Source organism: Caenorhabditis elegans, chromosome X, assembly GCF_000002985.6.
Source record: "Caenorhabditis elegans chromosome X".
NCBI lineage: Eukaryota > Metazoa > Nematoda > Chromadorea > Rhabditida > Rhabditidae > Caenorhabditis > Caenorhabditis elegans.
In genome coordinates, this window is record NC_003284.9 from 655326 (window position 1) to 672368 (window position 17043).

The 17043-nt window shown below is 32.9% G+C and overlaps 4 protein-coding genes and 2 non-coding genes across 6 annotated transcripts; 2 read left to right on the forward strand and 4 right to left on the reverse strand.

Annotated features, from left to right (window-relative positions):
* Window positions 1-858: 858 nt before the first annotated feature.
* On the forward strand, window positions 859-3191 carry lpr-7 (Lipocalin domain-containing protein). The gene is made up of 9 exons (NM_075733.6): window positions 859-1100; window positions 1261-1329; window positions 1384-1506; window positions 1638-1755; window positions 2355-2403; window positions 2446-2531; window positions 2582-2651; window positions 2699-2882; window positions 3006-3191. The coding sequence occupies exons 1-9, from the start codon at window positions 940-942 to the stop codon at window positions 3097-3099; spliced, it is 954 nt and encodes a 317-aa protein (NP_508134.2). The 5' UTR covers window positions 859-939; the 3' UTR covers window positions 3100-3191.
* rund-1 (RUN domain-containing protein) lies at window positions 3152-6452 on the reverse strand. The gene is made up of 11 exons (NM_075735.8): window positions 6327-6452; window positions 6216-6282; window positions 5825-5969; window positions 5552-5779; window positions 5272-5508; window positions 5090-5220; window positions 4499-4622; window positions 4122-4433; window positions 3949-4073; window positions 3453-3520; window positions 3152-3405 (listed from the first exon to the last, which is right to left on the reverse strand). Exons 1-11 carry the CDS (start codon window positions 6430-6432, stop codon window positions 3299-3301), a joined length of 1650 nt encoding a protein of 549 aa, NP_508136.2. The 5' UTR covers window positions 6433-6452; the 3' UTR covers window positions 3152-3298.
* Window positions 6453-9388: 2936 nt separating this feature from the next.
* T19D7.5 (uncharacterized protein) lies at window positions 9389-10900 on the reverse strand. Its single transcript, NM_075736.3, has 3 exons — window positions 10703-10900; window positions 9704-9844; window positions 9389-9589 (listed from the first exon to the last, which is right to left on the reverse strand). The coding sequence occupies exons 1-3, from the start codon at window positions 10874-10876 to the stop codon at window positions 9476-9478; spliced, it is 429 nt and encodes a 142-aa protein (NP_508137.1). The 5' UTR covers window positions 10877-10900; the 3' UTR covers window positions 9389-9475.
* On the forward strand, window positions 9607-9683 carry T19D7.10. Its single transcript, NR_070348.1, has one exon. It is a non-coding gene; the product is annotated as an Unclassified non-coding RNA T19D7.10 (non-coding RNA).
* Window positions 9607-9683, reverse strand: T19D7.9. Its single transcript, NR_070349.1, has one exon. It is a non-coding gene; the product is annotated as an Unclassified non-coding RNA T19D7.9 (non-coding RNA).
* A 3458-nt stretch (window positions 10901-14358) lies between the features above and the next one.
* On the reverse strand, window positions 14359-15475 carry T19D7.6 (LRRcap domain-containing protein). The gene is made up of 5 exons (NM_075737.4): window positions 15356-15475; window positions 15206-15306; window positions 14904-15039; window positions 14750-14859; window positions 14359-14552 (listed from the first exon to the last, which is right to left on the reverse strand). The coding sequence occupies exons 1-5, from the start codon at window positions 15356-15358 to the stop codon at window positions 14432-14434; spliced, it is 471 nt and encodes a 156-aa protein (NP_508138.2). The 5' UTR covers window positions 15359-15475; the 3' UTR covers window positions 14359-14431.
* Window positions 15476-17043: the final 1568 nt, after the last annotated feature.

Sequence of the window (17043 nt, forward strand, 5' to 3'; positions counted from 1 at the left end):
CCCGTTGTTGTAAGTAGAAGACATACCAATGAAACAAAATCATATAAAAAAATAGTATAAATATTCCGAATTTTATATGATTTTTTGAAAAATGGTATTAAAATTTTGCTATTTTTTTAGAAGTCGTGGAAAAATTGTTTGTTTCCAAATTTTATGTTTTATTTAAGTTTCAAAAAGTAACATTCGAAAATTATTAGAGTTCGAGTGCTACAGTTCTCACAAGAAGTGGCCTAAACTTAGTAATTGTCACTTTTTGACTTTTGACAATCACAGTTATTGAAAAAAATTTGTATTATAATATTTGGTTATTTTGGCACCGTTGGATGTTCTTAACAGTTTCTTAACTAAAGTTACTTCGCACTTGATCAATTTTGAAAAATGTATAATTATTTTGCTCGCTTTGTTTTTACGTAACACAATAGCACACCCACAATAAATGAACACTGCTCGACTGTAAACTTACAGTTAAATTGTTCAATCCGGTGAATTTTGGTCAATCTCTACCCCTGGTCAACCCTGGTTAATGATTCAAATTTAATTCCCCGGAATTTTTTTGACGCCCTACTGGAAGCTGGGAAATGTACGGACGTACACTTTCATCATAAACATTTTTTTCAGGAAACGATAAATTCACTCGAGCTCCTTTAAACACTAAATCAAAAAACCCGTTTGAAATCAAAATTCAAATTTTTATCTGAAATTTTATTTTTTCTCATAAAATTCAATTCTGAAAATCTTTTCCTTTCCATTAAACCGAAACTAGCCGCAATATAAGCAATAATCAATTAAAATTATAAAGAAAAAATCCGGATTTTTTCTGACAGTGCCAGTGATTTCTCTTTTTCTCACTGTCATCTTTCTCCCTATCCGACATTCCTTTTTCCACGGAGGAGACGATATCCGCCGCCTGACACTATTTCGGTGGTGGTCGTCATAATAATGCGGCATAATAATGGTCTATATCACGCAACGTTCTACTTCTTTACTATTATTATTTTTTTTTCGTTCTCACCTGTAAACTGTCAGTTTTTGGAAATATTTGGTTTGTCTACTGGAGATGCGGGAACTCATGATAGGGGTCCGTTTCAGGATCTGGCTACGTAAGTTGGTTGACAAAAGTATTTATGCATCGTGACTGCTTTTTTAGTCGGTTCTACAGATTTATCACAATTTTTGCAAAAAGATTCCTCAAATCATTAAAAGCTTATATTTACAGAATTTCAGTTAGAGCAGCTATAATTTGAAAAAAAATGTTTTCAGTCAATCGGTCGGTCTCATGAAATACCTGCAAACAGTGCAGAAGAATCCAGACAACACTCTAGCCAAAAAGTAATGCTGTCTTAGTTTTTAATAGAGTGTATTTAAATTTTTTAAATATTCCAGATTGAAAAACCCATTACCTTCTATGAATTTGGTAGATGGAATGCCTGTTGTGCCAGGTCTTTTGGGAAGTTTACCAGGAGCCGGATCGTGTTTGCCACGTGGATCACCGCTTATTAAGGACAAGTAAGCTTTTTTATGACCAAAATTCGTGGGAATGAATGTATTTGAGAAGTATTTGTAGTCTGTTTCAAATCAACCTTACAAAAGTTAGAAAAAACCAAAAGAGTATGAATCATCATTCATTTTTCTTCAAGGTCACCAAGCTTCTTCCAAAATATCTTGCGCAACATACCGGGCGCTCAGGATTATCTGGCCAGTTTATTGCCCGCGCCAAAAGTCGACGTCAGGGCTTTGTATGGCAAGTTCCAGTGGGTGAGTGTGTGTGATAAGAGATCACCATAATGATCAGAAAACAAAAGTAGTGTTAAGCTCTGTCATACATTATTTGTATTATGTAATGACTTTTTGAAACTAAAGAAAAAATTTTTAACAACGGAATGACACAGAACATGAATTTTTCTTTCAATACGATTGTCAAATTTCAGCTCAAAAAAGGGAAAAAGTGACAAAGTGATTTTTTAACAACTAAAAAAATATACATCTTTTTGACGAGCAAAGTATGTATATGGTGGAGGGTTACTTCCAGACGAGTCCCATTTAAAACTTGTGATTTCACTAATCTATCACAAAAATTGAAACATCCACTGAATTTTCAAACTTTAATTTTTTCAATTTGTATTTTTTTCACAATTTTCTAGTACTGCAGAAGTGCTCCAAAAGTTACTTTCTATGAGACAAACATAATAAAAATTTCTGAGTATTTTTTTTGTTTTATTTAAAAAACGTGACAAATTGACTTCCACCTTTAACTTCGAAACATTAGTTTAAAATATATCAGTTACAATGTTTCATTAGAACAAAAAATTCGAGTTATAGAATTTCAATGCGAAACGAATACAATACCTTTCCAGGCTCTGGACACTCCATCTGTTCATAATCGGTATTGCGCTACAACTGAGTGTAAGTGTAATTTATCAACCCCCAACAAGAAATGTATTTCAGTCATGCCCCAAGCAGAATCGGGAAATTCGTCAGCTTTCAGTTTGCAGGAAAAGTTCAGAGCAGGAAGTGTAGATGCGGGGGAGAAAGTGAGTATTAATTACTAATTATTTTGAAGAATATTATTTTGAAAGTTTAGGTTGCATTTGGATACGGAATAATTCATCACGAGAGAACATATGTCTATATGCAGGATGATCCGTGTCCATGTAAACTTTTTTGCTAATTTTCACATATCACAAAAAACTAATTTCAGATCAAATTGTAGTAGTTGGCCCAATAAATAAGCAACACAACCAGTATGAATACCTAATTCTCTCAAATTGGGCTCGTTTCCCAATGATTGGTTTAGTTCGAGATTTGAGAAAGTTCTATAAAGAGTACAAGGATCAAGTGGAGACCGATTTGGAAAAAGCCGGATTCATGGATGATGTCACAGGGTAGGTTGGGCTTTTGGGCCCGCAAGATGTCCTTACATTAATGAACGGAAAACGTTTTTTAGTATCCGACAACCGTTGGGAATTCATATCGAATTTGACTTTTCATAAAAAATTATTTTTCAGAAGCAACCCTATTCATTACGCCGACTGGTCACAGTGCAAAAAAGCAACTCCATACAATTATCTTACAAATGTTCTCACTGATCTTTTTGGGTAAATTATCAATCATACTTCAACACTTTCATTTAAGTACTAACGTAATTTATTTTCCATTTTATTGTTTTTATTGAATAAAACAATTTTCAAAAAAAAAGTGGCAATTAATTTATTTTATCCCGAACCTGTTTTAAACTGTCTTGATTGTTCAGTTCCAGTCATTTTAATATGCTTATTACAAATTTTTTGATATTATAGTACTAAAATGCGTCTTTGATTTGTTCGAATGGCCTCAAAGCCAAGTCAACCGGTAAGTGAATACTATATTTGTGAAGACCTTCGAGAAGTGTGTAGAGTTCCTCACAGCCTGAAAATAACGAGTTGAAAATGGAAAAAAGAGAAGATGGTACCCACCTGTTCTTGCAACATAACTCCAAGAGTTGTAGCACATTTCGACAACTTGTCGGGTTCGAAATATGATCCTGCAAACAAATTTAATTAGTTTGGACATTTGAAATAAGGGCAATTGACGGGTATTAATATATGTAGCAGCTCAAGGATTTGATATAAAATAATTGGTTTTTTGTTTGAGATCACCCTAAATAAATGAACTCGTACGAGATTATTAGCAATAATACTAACAAGTTAATTAATGTCTTGCAAAGTTCTAATAGGTAAAACATCAAAATTCTTATGGAATTTCAAGCGGATAAAGTCCTTGTCAAGATGAATATTTATTTCAGACGTGTTTCTACATTTTCTGAGGTTTTCAGTCTAGGAGGAACGGCATGATCTAAAATTGCACTGTATTTTGGAGTGCGTCTTATTTTTTGTGTACACAAAGTGGTAAACGTATGATCTAAATATTCAAAAGTTGCGCGGTTTTTTTACGAAAAAAAGACTTCCGTACCTCAACCAAGCAGGTAATTTTTTCTCATTCAAAGCAGCTGAGACAAATGCTTTCCAATGCGCATCTTTTGATCTTTTTAATCTTGCGTGAGTCGAGATGATGTTTTCAATTGTTGTCAGCAAAACCTAAAAAATTAATTCGCTTGTTCGCGTCCTTAAAAAAACAGATTCTACCTGTTTTGAAGTTATGCTTCTTCCTCCGACGTGATCCAATTTAAAGGATTGACTCAATTTTCTTACAGGAGCATCTGTGGTGTCTCTTCCAGTTTTTAAATTATAAAAGTATAAAATCACATCCCAAATATGACTCAATGACGTTGATTTCTCGTCCGCCGAGCTTTTTGCGACAAAACAGCCTAACCCCGGTATCCGCTTGTGCACCACTGTTTCTGAGAGCATCCCATGCTCTAGAAGGGCTTTCAATGCAAGACACAGCTGCTTTCGGACAATAGTTACCACTTCCTCTTCAGATCGTTCAAAGACCTCCTGAAATGTGATATTGCGAAATGAAATATCTCCTCATGTGAGAATTTGTGAATTTTGTGCCCTACGTCATTTTCTACTTGAACTTCTTCTAATTGGCCTTTTGTTGCCGAGTCGAATGTCAGTAGGGTGTATTTTTCCAGCACTTGTTGTGTGGCGTCTACTGCTAGTTGCACATGCGCCCGTTCGTCTCTGCAAAAAGTTTGAATGAAAGATGCTCGCATAATGGAAGTGAATGTGGGAAATTGAACAATAAAATCGTGTTTTTTTTGGCAAAAATATTTTGATAAACCGAACATTAAAATTATATTTGGGAAGTTACATTTTTTGGTCAGTGGTTAGTGCAAAATTTAATTTTGTCAGTGCTAGAACCAATTGAAGATTGTTCGTTTCATAATCAAAACTTGAAAAAGTGAAAATTAAAATTTTTTATAATCAGACAAATATCCGAAACCCAAAGTTCTTGTAGTATGTCAAAAACACACATCATTAAAGTTTGGCTCAATAAATGTGTGCAAATACGTGATCTGTATCTTGTGGTTTGAGCAAACACGTATAGTGGTGTTTTTTGCTCACATGTTTGTATCAAACTTTTAATAAATATTTTTATCGATTTAAAAAGCGTAAATATTTTTCGATCACAAACTTGAGAAACTAACCCATAATGATTTCCTTTCAAAGTATTTTTCAGCTGATTTTTCTGAAACCTTCCTGTTGAGCACCCGATGATTCCACTTAAAAATGATCCGTTTTTAGATTTGGCACCAGACAGCGGCGTTGATCCCATGCTCTGAAAGAAAAAATTGACTAGAAAATTAGTGAAAAACAACAATGATCATACCCGAACCGGTGTAGTTTGATTCGAATTTTCAGCATTCTCTTTCTGAAGAAAGTTGACAAAACGTTCCAAATCTGTGATCTGAGTCTGAAGTTGGTCTACTAGTTGTCCCTTTTCTTTGAACGGATTGACAAGTTGCTTCAGAGCATCATCTACTTGCCGTTGTATTTCTGTTTGGTTCATTTTATCTATGTCTAGATTTAACTCGATTTTTTCGCGGAGTTTATCCAGAACGGCTTTCTACAAATTAAAATTCAGCATAAACTCTTACTTTTATACAAACCTGTTTCTTCAAAATGTCAGTACTTGGAAGCTCGCCTTCTCCATTTTCATAGGCAGTCCTTTCCAAGTCTTCTACTTGCTCGCGGAGCTGTTTTAGCAATTCTTTTTGTCGTTCATTTTGCTTGTCTAGTACATCATTTCCACTTTCACTTTCACTTCGTAGCCTTTGCAGCTCGTTCATGTCTGTGCAACCCTTGAAAGCAAATTTTTGAAGATCAGAGAGCAACTTCTGGAAAAGACATATGAGATGAGGCAACTGAGCCTAATAGCTTACTAATCTATCGCTTGGGTCCGCTTCATTCATTTGCTTTATCCGGAACTGCACCTGCGCAAAATGGGAGCTCAGGGAAAATAACGAGTTATTGAGTCGTTCCTGCTCTTCTTCCAATTGTTGTACCCGTAATGCATCGTTTAAGCTTCTAAAAATTGAGTTCTGAGTTTATCAGTTAAAGGTAGTGCAGTCAAATTTTTTTTTATTGCTTTACCGAATTTCATAATAAAAATTTTTGAAAACTTCTCGAAAAAAGTTATGGAAAAAGTCAAAAAATGATTTTGATGAAATAAAGCATTAAAAATAATTGGACTACATCAATTTAATGAGATATTCAGGATTAAAATTTTTGAACCTACTGTTGCATTGACCACAATTTACACAAAAAGCTTACCCAATATCATCACTATGACTAGAAGACAACCGAGCACTTTTCCATTCAGTTTCAGACATTGTGTCATCTGAAAACAATTATTTCAGAAAACAAAAATCACTTTTAACTCACAAAAATCCAATCCATCCACAATTTCTTTTGAATCTTCGGACGCTCGCTTTTTTAAGGATTGACCCAACTCTACTAGCAAGTCGCTGGCTTCCAACTCGTTCATCATTTTGGCAAAATTTCTGGCACCTGAAACAATACGTTGAAAAAAAATTAATAAAAAAAATAATTATATATTATTACGAATGAATAACACGTACATTTTCAAAATTTTGTTTGAAGTGATGATTATTTTGAGATTGTTAATTGAAAGCTGAACAAATTCCATTTATTGAAACAAAATGAAAATGAAAAATGGGAGTGGACAAATAAATTACATCACGAAACATTAAAAACAATATATACTTTACTTTTTTTTCATTTTCCAATTTCCGTTTTTCTGCTAAAAGGGTTTTCAGAGAAGAGAAAAACTGAAAAAGAAAAAGATGACGTATGCTTTTAAAAAGGATTGCCGGACAAAAAAGGGGAAAAAGAAGGAGAAAAATAACGGAGCACGCAAGAGAGCAGAGAAATGAGGCAACAAACTGCGTCTCGTGTTCTTCATGCACTCTCACGTCGTCGCTCTTGGTTATCGACCGCCATGGGTAACGTGGAGAAAGACGGAAGAAGCATGGAGAAGGGACGCTTTTAGTCTTGGAAATGACGAACGAAATCCTTGTGGGCGGACATAATTATGAGAGCTTTTTCGACATGGAGGGGTTTAATTTTCATATGGCTTTGAAAATGCTCCAGGGTTGCGCGACGACGATTTCTACAAAAACCGAAATAGCGAACTGGCGGATTTAGTTTCATGTTTTTGAAAAACTGCCGAATTTGTCATTTGTCAAATAATATATTTAATAATATCATCAAAACTAATAAAAATTATTTAATTATTTAAAAAAGCATTCACAACTAAGTTTTTGAAATTGTTTTCCGTTTTTGATGTTTTTTGTAGGAAAATGTGGCAAAAGTTGTATGGTATGTTAAATTGGGTAAGAGAGATTAAAGTAAAAATGAAAGAGGTTTTTTCTGTATCTCAAACGCTTTTTTTTTGGCTAAGAAATTCTGATTATCTCGCTCTGAATCATTGAAAACAATTGAACACATGTTGGCCAAAGTTTGCCATAATTGGTTGAGAGGTGGCTAAAGTTGGTTGAAGTTGGCTAAAGAAGACTACAAACGGCGAAAGGTGGCGAAGGTTGGTTGCAAAGCGACTGGTTGCTTAAAAGTGGTAGAAAAGTGGGCAAAGTTGGTTCAGAAGTGGTTAAACATGGTTTGAAAGTGGTGGGAAGCTAAAGTTGGTTGAGAAGTGAGGAACGTTGGTTTAAGAGTGGCGCGAATTTATTCACTTTTCGTGTTGGCTCTGAGAGAATTTAATGAATGCATTCATTTTTAAATTTTCGAAAATTAAATTTCAAAATTGAAAAACCAAAAAATGTTCAGCAATTGCCGTTTCTCCGTAAATTTCGCAAATCGACAGTTTACTGAAATTTCTGAAAATTTTAAAATTCAGCAATTGCTAAGACTTGCCACAAACATAAAGTTTCTAATTTCCTAAAAGTTCTCAAGCCTATGCATTTGTTGTTTTACTTTTAAACTCGAAGTATCTGAGACCTGCTAATATTTTAATGAGAAAAACCTGTCGAAACTTTCCAAATTTGATTTAACGCTATATAATGAAGCTGATAGTGAGATCAAAAACAAAGTTTTATGTTTCAAGAAAATTTGAAAACATTTTATTTAGTTATTTAGCAACTTAACATACACATTACTTAAAAAAGTAAATCTTTTGCTCACTTCTCAATGAATTTATATTAAAACAAATAAATTTTTTTTGTCTAACTTTGAGTTTGTCCGCATTTTCGGAAATTGCCAAACTTTAAAATGTTTGACAAATTGGTGAGTAGGGAGTTTGACAATTTTTTAATAGTCTTGGCAAATAACAAATGTCAGAAAAAAATAAATAAAATATTTTTAAATATAAGTTGTTTTATTTTTTAATATTTTTAAATACAATTTGAAATTTTTCTTTTTTCTTTTAGGAAATCTTAACATTTCGATAGTTCGAAATTTTAAAAAATATTGGGATAGTGATCATTTGACAATTTCTTGTCTTTTTGCTTGTATTTTTATTGCTATACGTGCCTGTTTTCACGACTATCAATTGTAATAAAATTGAATAAAATAAAATTAGGATTGCCTTCCGGCAATTGTCAACCGCTCCCTGTAATATCAAAACCTATACTAGTCGAGCCATCAAATAATCTAACAAATACTATTTCAAAAATAAAAATAGTCGATGAGCTAACTGTGGATGCACAAGACTGACCAGTAAAATGGGCGAAGCAAACAAATTCGAGAGAGGAGAAAGACAAAAATAAACGGTTTTTTCGTTCTTTGTTTGTATATTGTCAAGCTTCCCCGTCTCTATTTACGGAAAAGCTGGACAGTTGCGCATAGGTTTCTTGCGACACTTCCGGTATTTTGTGAGATTCATGTGAGGTTTCTTATCTTTGAATGCCGTGGATGATTGAGTTGTTAAAAATCATATTGTTTTTTTTGTTTGGAAAATAAGCAGCCGTCTTCAAAATTAAACAATGACATTTTTGTGCTTTGACGGCTAATATCTCGGTTCTTTTTAGTTTTAGAAAAGCATTTTCAACTGACAAAATGTGTGCAAAATATTTTTCTACATTTTGATAGCAAGTAATTTTTTGATAACATTCCACGACTGGATTATCGACCACACTGTATTGGCCACACCATAGCCCTCCGAATAGGACTTAGCTTAAATTTTAGCCCAGTGGAAACACCACCAGGCAGTGCGCCTGATTCCCAGATCCACAGAGCATAGCTCTTGAAAAACGAATTGTCTTTCAATTCTTAATTAATCCTTTTAATAGAAAACCACATTTTTCGAGCAGATTGCCGAATTCCGATTCTTGACTTTTTGAATGATAAACTCCCATTTTCTATCATTCAAGCAGCTTCTAACAGTTTTGCACAACTAGTAATAAAACATTAAATGGATGACAGTTTCTTCCAAACAACTGTGCAAATACATACATTCAATCTTCCCCATTCACATATTTTATAAATGGTTCATTGGGACATATGAGGAAAATAAAAATAAATATGAGGCTTATTTGTGACGGAGAAAAAACGGTCACTCATTTTTGATGAGGTCTTGTATAATTAGCTCGACGCAGTGCCAGATCGCCAATTGGGTAATGAAGCCAATTGATAACTCCAATGACATCTTCATTTGTAACGTCATCCGGTATCTGGAGAATATACAAAGTTATATATATATATATATATATATATATATATATATATATATATATATATATATATATATATATATATATATATGGACTATTGACGTAATTTCTGACCTCGGTAGAGCTTGACAATGTGATGAATGTGCACAAAAGAACAATTGCGATGACAATTACAGCCACAGCTATAGTGCAGAAAAGAGAAAGAGCGAGAAGAGATGACCGGGAAACTCTCCAGACAGAGGAGCCAATGACACACTGAAATTGTATTAATGAAGATATCAGGGGTGTGTTTGGAATGTTATTGATTGTCTAAATCATCTTATTTATCTCTAAAATTTTGAAATAATTTTCAACTTTAAGTTGTAAATTTAAAAGAATTTGACTAAAAACTGCAATCTCAATTTTCATTTGATCATTAAAAAAAAAAGATTAAAAAAAAACACAAGTAGTTAAACTTTGCAATTGGGAGGTAAAAAACATATGCCGATTATTTATTTAACATCAAAAGCTTAGAAACGCTCAAAGTGCTCTTGTTTTCTCGAATTGTTTTTTTTCTTATTTTCCAATTTTCAAATGTTTAACTAAAATCACTTTTTTAATACTTTAAAGCAAAATTTTGTACTGAAGCAAGCTAGCAAATTACTTGAAAAAAACGTTTGAACAATCATTTTTCAAACAGCAGGTAAAAAATAAATATCCCGACGCATTATAAATTACAGAATTAAAAAAATTCATAAATGTATGGGATGTCGCTTTAAAAGTAAAGTAAATACGCAATTCGCTCTCACATTTAGAAGATTCTTTTTGAACAACAGATTGAAACGGGTTTGTATTTTTAGCAGCTTTGAAAGAAAAAAAGCTGGGAAGGGGATTTTGTTACAGTATATTGCAAACTACAAAATAACTATAATTTATTTGGTAAAGTACAAATTCTCCACCACTTTTACATCGACGAAATTTTGCTTTGAAAATTGTTTCAAATGTATGAGAACCTTTTAAAAAATCTAAAATTTTATATCTTTGTCGTCACGCTACATTTTTTGTACTGAATATTGCAAAATTGATTGTGACTTAAAAAATAATCACACCTATAAAATAAGCTAAAACACAAACCTCATAAACACGTTCTCCAACGAATTCCTGGTCATAGTCATCTCTATTAAAAGTTCTTGCGGCCTCTTCTGCCAATAACAAGTTCCGAGTCTCCTGATCATTGTAGAAGTTGGCAACGTTCAAACGCAACTCTGATGCTCTTTTCGGCTTTACAGTTTGCACATCCTCCGACATTTTCAATAAAATCTTTCACCTCAAAAAAAAAAGAAAATAGTTGGACGATCAAAAATGACAACAAAAGTGTATGCAAAAAGAGTTTGAGGTGATTTGAGTGAAAAGTGCCAAGCGAAATTAGCCCCAAGGCCATCAGTGGGGGCACGCGATTTGAATAAAGTGTGCGAATAAGAAGAAAGAATAGAAAAATGCTTTCTTTGTATATAATAATTGATACATAAAACAGAAAAGAAATATGGGTTTTTTTGCGGAAAAATTTGGAAATTCTAGGAACGGCAAGCAATTTAGTGGATTTACATAATGTGATATTTTTGTGAATTTTAAAATTTTGAATTCTTCTGAACACGTTCAAAATTCTACTAAAAATCAGTTCAATTTACCGAAAATTTTAAAGACCAAAAAAGCGTTTGCAAGTTCAAAAAGCAGGTGAAAACAGAAAATAAATCAAAATTCATGGAATGGTTCCAGGTTTTTTGTCACAGATATGGGAAATGTAATTTTTTTTTAATTTTTCAGTGGATGCAAGGTGGTACATGATTTTTTTTTGAATTATAGTGAAAAAGTGGTAATTGCTCAGTTTTTGCCACTTTTTTGGAACTCGTCGATCAAAAAATATTTCCATTCAAATTTTATTTTTTACTCATGTTCGAAATATTGATCTTCCAATAATGTATAATATTTGAAGATCAATTATTTCAAACATGAGTAAAAAATAAAATTTGAATGGAAATATTTCCCTACATAGAATCTCAACGTATGGATTTGAATGACAGTGCTATAGTTGAAATTTTCAATTTTTATTGACAGTTTAAAAATGGCAATTACTGAGTGTTTGTCAAATTTGGAGCACTGTCTTATGTTTGAATCTCTACAATATTTGAATATATTTCCAACCAAGTGGTAAAAACTGACTGGAATAAAAGACCATATTACTGGTTTTTACAATTTTCTTACTAGATCTACTGCACCTTTAGGCGTGAGGTTAAATTTGACACAATGTTCAATAAATTCAATTTCTACAGTTTGGAAGTATACCAAAACTTCAACTAAAATATGGAAATACAAAATGTTGTTAGAGCAATGATTTGTGTGATAAAAAATAAACTATTATATATAATAACTGTGATAAATATTAAATATTAAACTAACGTATATTCTCTATTAGTGCTGCATGCAGCACTAAGTTCCAGGCTTGTTTTTAATTCAGCACTATTATAGACTGCAGTACTACTGGAGACTGCAGCATTATTTTTCGAACGGCTATTTTCAATTATATATCACTAGTTTTTAGTCACAAATGTTCATTTTTTAAGCAGAAATTTATAAAAATTGCGAGCTTTTGTAACAAAAAGACCCAATAATTCAATTACTTTCGAAAATTATCAAAAAAATCATCTAAAACATACAAAAAAATACCCAAAAATATCGAAACTGTCAAGTGACTTTTTCAATAGAAAATGAGATGCAGCACTAATAGAGACTACAGCACTATTTTTCGGACCCTTTTCGAATGCAGCACTATTAGAGACTGCAGTACTACTAGAGATGCAGCACTAATAGAGAATATACGGTAGATAAAATCATTTTATAAAAAGTATTGTAAAAATTTGAAACACTACATACACCACAAAAAACCATGTGGAATATGCATTCCAAACAACCTAATACATATTTTCAAGAATTCGAAGAAATTTATAGTCAAAATTCGGCGGTGACATACACGCATGACTCTGTTTATTCAGTTTTAGGAGCTGAGAAGCATATGAAGAAGGTTGGGCAAAAACGAAATAAAAATGGAAAGATACTGCTGAAAATATATAGATGCACACACACACACACAAATGTCTGGACTTGACGTGTCTTTCTGCCTCCGTTTGCTTCATAATTTTTCCAACAAGCACAATTAAAATTAATTGGGTTTTGGGAGTGAAGACGAAAACGGATATGGTAAACAGCCTAAATAGTCATTCGAATTAATGAACTTTGAGGTTATTATCTTTAATTGGAAAGGGTAGGTTTTGACTCAATAAAACTTTTTTAGGATTACCTGATGACTATTCTAGATGGCCGCATTTGAAATTAAATGAGCTCTAAATTGAGAATCAATATCGAAATTGGTCAGTTCCAGAGACCATATTGTTCAGTGCAGGGATATCCAATCTTGGTTTGGTCAGTGATAGTAGTCATTTGGTCAGTGCTGATAGCAATTTGGCCTGTCGATCAGTTAAGTATCTAATTTGGTGAGTCTGATTGGTTAGCTTAATTATATTTTTCGGTCAGTGACGGTAACAAGTTCAGCAGATGAAAACTGTTGTCAGTACAATTAAAGACTAGACATAGGAAGAACGTTCAAATAAAAATTATTTCAGAGATAGAAAAACTTTTTTCAAAATGATAAGTGAGTTCCAAACATTTTTCCCTTAGGCCATGATGAATTATTTATAAACTTAGCCCAATTTCAATACGAAATTTGAGTGCAAAAAGTAAAATAAAAAATTCATTTCTTGGAATGGTTTTCCGGACAACATAAAATGCCTGAAGGTTCCGCAGAAAATAAGCAGAATAACTCGCTTTTTCAGAAAAAAAGGGCGGATTGGCGTGTGAAGGTTTGAACCTAGAATGACTTCCTTGTTGTAGGCTCAAATTGGCGTCGATTTGTTATTCGTGGGATGCACTATTTGGTCATTGGTGTCCCGTGCTCATCACTCGATTTTGTGAAAGAGAGAAAGATAAAGGGCAATGCTTAAAATATTATCAAATTAATTCCATAGATTTTGGAATTTTTATTATATTTTCCAGTTTGCAAAAGTTTAAAATTTTGTTATGATAATACGAGATATGAAAAAAAATGAAATACAATTTTTGAGTGGTTTAATCTTGATAATTGGTCAGTTTAGCACCATATCTTACTTGGGTAGAAGCACTGACCAAAATGATCACCTGCACTGACCAAAATGATCACCTGCACTGACAAAATTTAACTACGGCGCGGATCAAAATTGTTGTATGTACAGATCAAACTTGCCACGTGCACAAGTTGAAACCTAGTAATAATCTCAAACAATTTCCAACTTGTATTGCAACAATAATATAATTTTAAGAACTATTATTTCAAGTCTTAAGTTATGTGTTTCATGACATCTACACAAGAAAAAAAAAAAAAAACTAGGGAAAAGCTTTGAGAGGTTGCACAAAACTCAATTGAGCACCTGAATTCGATGATCATCCCTCCCTCTATCCACTCCCATCGGTTGCCGAAAAAACAATTGGTGGTGAGTTTCCACTCGGTTAAACACGTACTTGAGTCTTCGGACAGGAGCACGCACATTCTTTTTTTTCTATTCAACATGCAATTCAATTCCATTTACGTTAACCTCCATTTTCCCATTTTCTTCGTGGGATAAAGCATGTGGCTTTTAAAAGAAAACCGCTTGCCGCCCAAAAATAATGGTGGATAAAAAAGAAATGTATAAGAAGGAAATAGAAAAAAAAGATTTATTGTTGTTTTTATGCAAAAGTAACAAAAAATGTAGAAAAAACAAGCAACTTAAGTTGTCACTCGGACCCTGATGATGTTTTCGAGTCGGTGGAGCATCCCGAATAACGTTTTTGGCGGTGTGTTTCTAGACCATTCAACACACGTAGTTTTTTCAAAACCTTTGAAATCAACATTTTTCTGAAAAAAAAAGTTGATATTTTTTAATTTTAATATTTTTTATTTTTGAAGAGCTGTTTATGGTGGAAATGGGAATTCAACACGATGCTATACATTGCAAAATAAAAAACGGTGATAAAAACTGTTTGTATAGTCATTTAATTTTCAAGTGAAAACAAAATTGATTATTTTTGGAACCCGAGCAAAAAGGAACTCACTCCTTTTCTGTGAATTTTTCTGGAATTCCAGGATTGTTTTTTACTCGGAGCACTTCTATATTGGGACAATTTTTCTGAATGTTTGCAAGAAGCACTCCTAGGTTTCGAATCTGAAAAAAGAAAATGGAAACAGTTTTTCAATTATTGAACTCACCTTATTATTTCTGACTGAAAGTTCTTTAAGATTGGCGAACTTTGGCATATTGAAAGAATTTTCAGTAAGAACATTGTTGTCCAATGTGAGTTTTTCTATACGAGTACGGTTTTTGAGAACTGTGCTTGGAATACTACTGAAAATAGGCATTTCCGATTGTGAGTGCTGATAATTATTTTGGTCAGTGCTAATGGCTAACTTGGTCAGTGCTTAGATTTTAGGTAGTTAGAACAAAACAATATATATATATATAGGTATACTTGATTTGTAACAATTAGACAAATTATATAAAATACACTTACGTCAAACAAAGTCCTGAAAGTACAACATGTGAGTTTATTTCATTCTTCATAGAAATTGGAGAATTTTGGTAAATTTGATGGGCAACACAGGCGTGTACAGGCTGAAAATACTAACAGTTTTTTACTTGTTAACAAAGTTTATAACACAACCATTTTCGAAATCAAGACGGGAACGATTGAGCACAGACACACACACCACGCAGCAGCTGTCAAAAAAGAGAAAGTGAGGGGAGGGATGAGGGTAAAAATTCCTTATCAAGGTCAGCCTCATGCTCAACTACATCAAAAATGTTGAATGTCAGGGTTCTTTCGTACCGGTCACTCGATAAGTTTTCTTATCAGAGAGTTGCATTAGTGGTAGTGGTGACCAAAAAGAATTTGAATTTAATTTTGAGAATAGTTATCGGAGAGGAAAAACAGAAGAACCTTAAAAAATCAAATCACAGGTTCAAATGAGGGGTGGGCGGCAATGGTTTTTTTTTCGACAAATCCGCAAATCGGCAAATTGTCGGAATTGAAATTTCCGGCAAATTGGCAAGTTTCCGGAACTTGAAATTTCCTGCAAATCGGCAAAAACCGCAATTGTCGATTTGGCGAATTTGCATGAAATTTTCAACAAATCGTGGTTGTGTACTTTTTTTTTGGAAATTTCAGAACTTCAATTTTAATCGTCAAAGTTGTACGCATGCTATGAATGCTCCTACATCAATTTTGAAAACTAAGCGAATTGTAATAAAATATTGAAGAAAACGGGAACAAATTTGAAAAAAAAACACAGTTTTGAGTGTTTCAAAACAACCTCTTGGCAAAGTTTTCCGGCAAATGGGCAAATCGGCAATTTGCCGATTTGCCGAATCTGTCGACAAAAAACTGCTGAACGGCGATTACCGCCCACTCCTGGTTCAAATTACAATTGCAGAGAAATTTCAGGTCCTGAACTAACTGAAATAAAAACAAGTATAGTTTCAAAGGGTTTCTGTGAATTTTTTTCAGATTTTTTAGAAATAAATTATATATTGTAGTACTTCTTTTGAAAAAAATATTTTAATTTTACAATCAGTATAAAACATTGAATAAATTATGTTACAAATTACTGTCAATTAAAAGTGGAACTTTTGAGTAGATCACCTATATCTGCTTTTATAAAACTTACACTTCAAAAAACTAATTTAAAACGTGTAACACGAAATGAAAAAGAGGTGACCATATATGTATATACATTCTACCAAAACCAGATTCTTATCATTTCTTCTTCCAAAGCAAAATGGACAGATTTCTCATAAATTTTCACTGTTCATTTTCAATGTTCTGTTGGTTTTCCAATGTTATGTTTCTCTTGTCATCTTCTTTTTCGAATAAATAATTTGTGATTTATTTTCAAATCCGATTTTTGGACTAATGTAATAAATTTGGAACGAAATTAATTACCTCTGATAAACATCTTTTGAGCGAAGTTTGAGTAAACACTTTTTGATATAAAAAAACGTTCACTTTGTAAATAAAATAACTTTGAATTGACCAGATACTGGAAAAGAATCTCTTAATTTTATTTACCAGTAAAGAAAAAATTCTATTCAGATCAAAGCTGATTCAAAATCAACCAACAGGAAATTTTTTTTTAGATAGGTATGCTTTTTACAAAAAATTTACAAAAAAACCATGTGAAAATGCGAACAAACCCCAGAAATAGTAGAAACAAAAAAATTAAGTTTCAGGTGGAGAAGCCCCAGTGGGAGTTTGTTGAGTAATATCATTTTGATTATCGAAATAAACCGAATATCTTGTGGTCTTAGAATTTGACTCAAACAAAAAAGTTGAAACTAATTTGACAGTTTTTA

Excerpts from the sequence above, each read along its gene's own strand:
- lpr-7 (NM_075733.6), top strand. The coding sequence starts at position 940 with ATGCGGCATAATAATGGTCTATATCACGCAACGTTCTACTTCTTTACT. Across the intron at positions 2,404-2,445 it reads GTATTGCGCTACAACTGAGT|TCATGCCCCAAGCAGAATCG; the intron begins GTAAGTGTAATT and ends AATGTATTTCAG. Across the intron at positions 2,883-3,005 it reads TTCATGGATGATGTCACAGG|AAGCAACCCTATTCATTACG; the intron begins GTAGGTTGGGCT and ends ATTATTTTTCAG.
- rund-1 (NM_075735.8), bottom strand. The coding sequence starts at position 6,432 with ATGATGAACGAGTTGGAAGCCAGCGACTTGCTAGTAGAGTTGGGTCAA. Across the intron at positions 4,434-4,498 it reads AAGTTCAAGTAGAAAATGAC|GAGGTCTTTGAACGATCTGA; the intron begins GTAGGGCACAAA and ends ATCACATTTCAG. Across the intron at positions 4,074-4,121 it reads GAAGCATAACTTCAAAACAG|GTTTTGCTGACAACAATTGA; the intron begins GTAGAATCTGTT and ends TTAATTTTTTAG.
- T19D7.5 (NM_075736.3), bottom strand. The coding sequence starts at position 10,876 with ATGTCGGAGGATGTGCAAACTGTAAAGCCGAAAAGAGCATCAGAGTTG. Across the intron at positions 9,845-10,702 it reads TTGGAGAACGTGTTTATGAG|TGTGTCATTGGCTCCTCTGT; the intron begins GTTTGTGTTTTA and ends ATACAATTTCAG. Across the intron at positions 9,590-9,703 it reads CATTGTCAAGCTCTACCGAG|ATACCGGATGACGTTACAAA; the intron begins GTCAGAAATTAC and ends TATATTCTCCAG.
- T19D7.6 (NM_075737.4), bottom strand. Across the intron at positions 14,860-14,903 it reads TTTCAGTCAGAAATAATAAG|ATTCGAAACCTAGGAGTGCT; the intron begins GTGAGTTCAATA and ends TTCTTTTTTCAG. Across the intron at positions 14,553-14,749 it reads GAAAAATTCACAGAAAAGGA|AAAAATGTTGATTTCAAAGG; the intron begins GTGAGTTCCTTT and ends TTTTTTTTTCAG.